The sequence below is a fragment of the Mchenga conophoros genome, linkage group LG3 (genome assembly GCF_057382185.1).
Source record: "Mchenga conophoros isolate Kocher_MC1m ecotype Shallow Benthic linkage group LG3, M_conophoros_male_GT1.1, whole genome shotgun sequence".
Classification (NCBI taxonomy): domain Eukaryota; kingdom Metazoa; phylum Chordata; class Actinopteri; order Cichliformes; family Cichlidae; genus Mchenga; species Mchenga conophoros.
In genome coordinates this window covers 20,273,916-20,280,982 of record NC_140528.1, presented here as the reverse complement: position 1 = coordinate 20,280,982, position 7,067 = coordinate 20,273,916, and the positions used below count along the sequence as shown (strand labels likewise).

General features: G+C 42.4%; 1 protein-coding gene across 1 annotated transcript; it reads right to left on the bottom strand.

The window, feature by feature from the left end:
- Positions 1–363: 363 nt before the first annotated feature.
- On the bottom strand, positions 364–6,701 carry LOC146577609 (mitogen-activated protein kinase kinase kinase kinase 2-like). Its single transcript, XM_085268401.1, has 6 exons — positions 6,367–6,701; positions 6,207–6,278; positions 6,045–6,131; positions 5,892–5,962; positions 5,733–5,788; positions 364–1,688 (listed from the first exon to the last, which is right to left on the bottom strand). The coding sequence occupies exons 1-6, from the start codon at positions 6,551–6,553 to the stop codon at positions 1,601–1,603; spliced, it is 561 nt and encodes a 186-aa protein (XP_085124527.1). The 5' UTR covers positions 6,554–6,701; the 3' UTR covers positions 364–1,600.
- Between the last annotated feature and the right edge of the window lie 366 nt (positions 6,702–7,067).

Sequence of the window (7,067 nt, the reverse complement as noted above, 5' to 3'; positions counted from 1 at the left end):
CTCAGTCTGCTAGAGCCTCCACTTGAACGCAAGAACCTTCATTTATCTTCTCAAACGGAATTCAAAATGTTTTTTACAAATTGAAGGATTAAGATATAAATCGCAGAAGCATCGATCCACACATTCAAAGAAGAACAACCCAACAAACTCTTCATAAAACTCCAAGAGATATGAAAATCTTTATTTCTGTCTATTCTGTGTTGTTAATAACATCACATCTTCACATAGTAGCAAAAACATATTAAACAAACATTAATCTCAACATGCATACTGTACTTCAAGTTTCTCTCATGGAAAGGCCAGTGTTACTTTTATAGTATCCTTTCCATAAATATCATAAATATCTTTACCCATGTAGTGGAATTATTTTATTTTTTCATTTTAGTTAACAAGTATAATGTGACCACATTCACTTTTTATCAGGACAAGCTACACCACCACGGTGGTTAGCATACAATAACACTGCCTTGTTCTCAAAGCTTCTTGCTAACTGTACTTTTTTCTGAGATGTTCTCTTTAAGTAAGGATACTGAAAGTGTAAGCAGTGTATACGGTCACATCACGTGCTTAAGGTTGTGTTAGCACTGATAATTCCTTCACAGTTCTTTAAAGATGCTGAAGTCATCATATCAGCTGTAAATGCAGTGCTGCTGCTGTCCTTACGCTATACTTTCAAGCATCACACTTTCTTACTGGCCAGTTTATTTCCACTTTTTATGCTCTAGTATGGTGTGACTGAATGAAGTCAGCAAACCAAATTCTGTCCATCTGAGGATGAGAAGAAACTTGCATGAAATGGGAAGCATGAGATGAAGATGGCTCCTATGCTTTAGACGTGGCACTGTTTCTGCCATTGTAAGTACGCTAATGCTTGAAAGATCCATTAAAAGTCTGACACTTCACTCTTCAGCTGGAGCGTCCATCAAGTTTTACATTCCAGGTTTCCTCGTTGGGATTACGACTCAGACGATGATGTGAAAAATTAGTTATTACATTAAACCCATAAAATCAACACTGGCAAAAAAGCCGTGCACTTCACAGAGCAGCTTTCTATGGCCGAGCAGCTCCTGCAGGTGTAAGGTGTAGGTGTCACAGCACTCTGGTCCAAAGAGTTTATGTGCAGCATGCAGACAGAAAATGGCTTTACAGAATATGACTGAATGTTGAGGCACCAAAACACACTCAGTCTGCCCCTCAGTCTGATCAAGAAGAAAACCTGACTGAGCGCTTCATAACATCAGTACGATGATGTCCCAGAGGCCATGTTCAGGTTATTCTCCCGTCCACACTGAGCGGGCGGATCAGTGGAGTCTGCATTAGCTTTAACAGAAAGGTCTGATTTAAGCAGGTAAGCTGAATAGACAAGAAAAGCTAGAAAGCTTTATCAACTATAACCCCAGCGAGGACCTTGACAGGTGTCTTGTGTACAGGTGAAGGCTGGACAGTCAGCAGGATACCTTCCTAACATTTGTCATTCCCAGCATTGAACCGTTTCCTGGCACAGCCTCAGTGAAACAGAGCATCGTTTCCACCCCACAGTTACAGACAGGCTGTGCTTTTCTTTGGTAACACCGTCGAAAGAGAAGCCCCGTGTCCTCTCTCAGTAGCTGCTTTCGTGTCCTGTCAGGATGTACAGGCTGCTCAGTGCTGACGGGTCATCAGTCGGTGTGCTCTGAAGGATGATGGCTCTGCACATTGTCAGCAAATGAGAAGGAGATGAGTTGTAAAGGAGAACCAGAGAAAGGCAGTACTAACCTAAAGCCAGTGCCTCCACCTGCTTCTACTCCTCCCACCTCTAGTACTAACTAGAGATGGACCGATCCGATATTATGTATCGGTATCGGTCCGATACTGACCTAAATTACTGGATCGGATATCGGAGAAAAATAAAAAATGTAATCCGAGGGGCAGCACGGTGGCACGGTGGTTAGCACTGTTGCCGCACAGCAAGAAGGTCCTGAGTTCAATTCCACCATCAGGCCGGGGTCTTTCTGTGTGGAGTTTGCATGTTCTCCCCATGTTTGCGTGGGTTCTCTCCGGGTACTCCGGCTTCCTCCCACCGTCCAAAGACATGCAGCTTGTGGGGATAGGTTAATTGAATAATCCAAATTGCCACTAGGTGTGAATGTGCGAGTGAATGTGAGTGTGAATGGTTGTTTGTCCCTATGTGTTAGCCCTGCGACAGACTGGCGACCTGTCCAGGGTGTACCCCGCCTCTCGCCCTATGACAGCTGGGATAGGCTCCAGCGCCCCCCGCTACCCTGAAAAGGATAAGCGGAAGCGAATGGATGGATGGATGGATGGATGGTAATCCGATCCATTAAATATCACGAAAGCACCTCACAAAACTTGCAACACGCCGTAACTCACCTCAGAACGTATGCATCACGTGATAGAGCAGCTGTGGCATGCGGGACCTGTCGGTGGTCTGGATAGCATGCAGAGCTTCGCTAGCAACCTGGCATTTCATCTCCGACAAAGTTATCCCCGAGAGAAGTAAAGCAAGTGTGTAAGTCCATCTCTGAATGTTTGTAAAGCATTCCTGCGTTAAGCTTAACAAGCGACTGCCTCTTCTTGTTGCTACTTCAATCATGAAACTGCTTAATGATCAGCTGATCGGCTTTTCTGTCTCGAGTCCGTGTCTCTTGTTTGTTTTTGGCCCACTTTGCACCAGAAAGAGGAAACCAGCGGCTGAACAACAGCAGAACGTTTAAGCTTGATAAGCTGTTGTTAGAATTTATTTAATATTAATTTCTACACCAGGATCTTTTTTTATGTAGCTGACGCTGGTAACTGTGCAGGGGCGGATCTAGCAAAGTTTAGCCAGGGGGGCCGATAGGGCATGAACAGGGAAAAGGGGGCACAAAGACATACTTTTCTTTCTTACTCTCATTTAAAATGTCTAGCTTTTAATAAATAATTATCTGACACCCAAAGTTTTAATTTGATGTAAAATGAATAGAAGTCAATTACTGTATATAGTGACTATTAAGTCTAATATATACCCTAGTAAGCTATAGTACTTTTTACTTTGGGAAGGTACCATCTGTGCAGTCTGCAATTTTGTTGAAGAAAGATGTTGAATCTATTTAATATTTCTTGAAAAATAATTGATTTCTGTGCATTTTTTTTCACACTGCATCAAATTAAGGTTGATTACGTCGATTAAGCATCATGAGGTGGCGCGTGAGGGGTGGTTCCTTATTTTTTATTTATTTATTTTTGTTGTTGCTGGGAGTTGGAACCCTATTAGTTAGGTTGCTTAATATTTACGCTAAGTACTCTTTAAAATACCAGAATAGGGAGGATGGTGTAGGTCTAAGTTTATTAGATTGATCAGTATTGCTGAACTATGAAATATTTTTTTTGTATACAGGTATAACAGAATAGCTTTAGTGTAGTTGTTGTTTTAAACTTGAGTATGAACTTGCAGACTTGCAAAATGCAGCAGGATATTTTAAAAAACAGTTTTGTTGATTAAAAAACACTATATCGGATTCATATCGGTATCGGCAGATATCCAAATTTATGATATCGGTATCGGTATCGGACATAAAAAAGTGGTATCGTGCCATCTCTAGTACTAACACTACTCTACTGATACTACAACCACTGTAGTTTGACTTTAATGCTACACACTGGTACAGTACTGGTACACTTACTGGAGTTTTACTCCTGTTCCTGCTCATCACCACGCCTACTACTTTTTTAAACTTTATGATAAGTGTGAACATTTACACACCAGCATACAAACAAGTTTAAAGTAGAAAAAAGGAAGCAAAGAGCTGAGAAATACATAAAACATAACACAGAAGAAAAAGAAACCTTTGCAGGGATTCCTTCTACACCCAGTTTGAGTAAAAACTAACTGAAACACAAGGAAAGAAGATAAGATCAACTAAAATAAGGGTTGTATAATAATACTTAGTACTGGCAGCCACCAGCGCTAAGCCTCAGCCTCCCAGTAGACACACCTATGGTACCGATTTAAAATCCTACATGTCTTTGTTCTCAGGTTATCACATTCACAAACTTTGGTGTCCACGCTATTTGCCTGCCAGGCTGACAATGATTTAGATCACAGAAACATTTTTAAGCTGTTATTCCTGGTTTCACAGTGGAAAACTCCGGGTAACGTCCATTATCTTTGCTCCTGTATAAGACTTTCCTGAATGCTGAGGTTTGGTCTTCCACATGAAATTCAGTACTTTTGTTTCAGTTTCATTAATGATGCATTGATTTTGGACATCGATGTAATACATATGTGATACACGACAGTCTTTGAGTCCGTCCTTCTCATATATAATCCCACTGTTTTTGCACTTCAGATGATTCCAGTAATGACTGATTTAAAAAAGAAAAGTGAAATATTTCTAATGAACTCACCACGATTCTTATTACAAACTTCATTAAGAGCTGCTGGATCAACAGGGGTGTCCTGGATTTGTTAGTAATATAATATAGTAATATATTATTATTAGTTTTAATTATTTAGTCAAAAATCAATTCCAGACTGCTCTGAGCAACATGCTGCAGCGAGAGTCCTGACAGGGACTAGAAACAGAACATTTATTGGCTCCCTGTTTTATCCAGAATAAAAGATTCAAAATCCTCACATAAAAGGTTTTGAATAATCAGCCCCTGTCTTATCTTAATGACCTTATAGTACCATATCACCCCATTAGAGCACTTCGTTCCAAGTATTTAAAAGTAAAATGGGAGCCAGACCCTTCGGTTTCCAGGCCCCTCTTGGTAAATGGTAAATGGACCGGTTCTTATATAGTGGTTTTCTACTCTGAGCACTCAAAGCTTGCCTCATTCACCCGTTCACACCCATTCATACTCTGACGGATGCACCGAAGAGCAACTTTCATGCAGGATATCTGGCATGTAGACGGGGAGTAGGTGACCTGCTCCCCCACCTGAACTACAGCCACCACTTCTGTGGAACCAGCTTCCAGTTTGGGTTTGGGAGACAGACACCCTCTCTACTTTTAACATTAGGCTTCAAACTTTCCTTTCTTCCCTGAATCCTCCCTTAGTTAGCCTAAGTCTAGGCTGCTGGCGGGTTCCCCTGATGCACCAAGTGTTTCTTCTTCAGTCGCCCTTTTCACTCACTATCTATTTAAACACCTCTCTGCATTCAATCATTAGTTGAGAATATTCTCTGGCTCTCTTCCCCAGATTGTCTTTGTCCCGTCTTCCTCCTCTCACCCCCCCAACCAATCGCAGCAGATGCCCGCCCCTCCCCCAGCCTGGTTCAGGTTTTCACCTGCTAAAAGGGAGTTTTTCACCTTTGTGCACCATAATTGCAGGGCCTTTACCTTACAATATACAGTGTCTTGAAGTGACTATTGTTGTGATTTGGCACTAGAATAAAGAAAATTAGCACTAAGGAAAGTAGTTTTCTGTACAAAGTGTCAGGTAGACGGTAGTTGGTAACTTTAATGGCTGTTTTTCTTTGGAGGGCTGCATGCAAACACATAGGCTGCATTTCCTAAATCCTTGGATCTGAGTAACCAACAGAACAAACACTCTAGTGTGACTCCTGCTTTAATGCTACCATTAATGCTAGCAGTATTCATGCTACTTCCACATGCTACTCTGAAAATCACTTCCAGGTCTATTAACAATAGTATCAAGAAAAATACTATCCTGATTACTTCTGATGTACTAGGATTACTAGTTTCTCACAGTGATTGATAGCTCTTGTCAGCATACAGTTAACATACCTGTTTGTTCCCAGAACTCTGAACACACGACTCTCATCTGTAATTTCTTGTGTTACCTGCACATAAAGTGAAAATTCACATGTGTAATGACTTAGAACTAATATGATAAGCACATGATACGAGCTCAGCCAACGTTGGATGAATTTACTAGTTCATCACCTCATCTGAATGGAAACTCCTCCCTTTGAGGCCATGCTTCCAGAACGCCAGCACACTATCCTGCAAGCAGACTGACAGAACAGGAGGTGTCACTCAGCTTTCAGGACACACATCAGCTCTCATTCACTTTGTTTGTCACATCATCATTTCTACCTAGTGTTTCAATGGGGAAGTCAAAGACTATTTCTGCAGCCAGCTGTCTGGATGGAAGTCCTTGCAGGTTCACGATCTTTACAGTTCCTGTCCAAACAGTACACAGATTGAGAATGAGCATGAAAGACATTTGAAGGATTCACAATATGCGAGGGGACTTACTTTCCAAGGTGATGAGAACAGTGTCTCGGTCCAGCTGGGTTACCTGCACGACTCTGAGTGCTCCACTATCTCCTGATGCACGGAAAGAAGGAAGCTTGTTGCAACAAGTTGAAGCTTGAAGCTTCAGGAAGTCAGCAGAGACACGCAGAAACGGTCCTACCTGGCACTGGAACAGGAGCGCCGTTCAGCTCTATAATATCAAACCTGAGCTGTTGGCCGGTTGGTGGTTTATCATTACTACAGTCTCTCACTCCAACACACAGCTGAGAAGAGAATCTGGGAGTCTGATGGCGAGTTGCTGTGAAACAGTCACCAAGGAAAACAAAAAAAACTAAATAAATTCTCATGGATGGTTAAGTGATGCTTGTTAAACCTGAGCTGAACCTGTTCATACAACCGTCAAAAACAGCACAACAGAATTCTTGTATGATTATTAAATCTTGAGATTAAAGATAAACCGATGCCATCCACCCATCCATCCATCCATCCATCCATCCACCCACCCATCCATCCATCCATCCATCCATCCACCCGTCCATCTGTTCGTCCAAACATCCACCCACCCATCCATCCATCCATCCATCCATCCATCCGTCCATCCATCCATCCATCCATCCATCCACCCGTCCATCCATCCATCCACCCGTCCACCCATCCGTCCATCCATCCATCCACCCACCCATCCCTCCATCCATCCATCCATCCATCCATCCATCCATCCAGCCGTCCATCCATCCATCCACCCGTCCATCCATCCATCCATCCACCCGTCGATCCATCCATCCATCCATCCATCCATCCATCCATCCAGCCGTCCATCCATCCATCCATCCATCCATCCATCCATCCATCCATCCATCC

Excerpts from the sequence above, each read along its gene's own strand:
- LOC146577609 (XM_085268401.1), bottom strand. The coding sequence starts at position 6,553 with ATGAGAATTTATTTAGTTTTTTTTGTTTTCCTTGGTGACTGTTTCACA. Across the intron at positions 6,279-6,366 it reads CGCTCCTGTTCCAGTGCCAG|GAGATAGTGGAGCACTCAGA; the intron begins GTAGGACCGTTT and ends TCCGTGCATCAG. Across the intron at positions 1,689-5,732 it reads AGAGTTCTGGGAACAAACAG|AGCCATCATCCTTCAGAGCA; the intron begins GTATGTTAACTG and ends GACAATGTGCAG.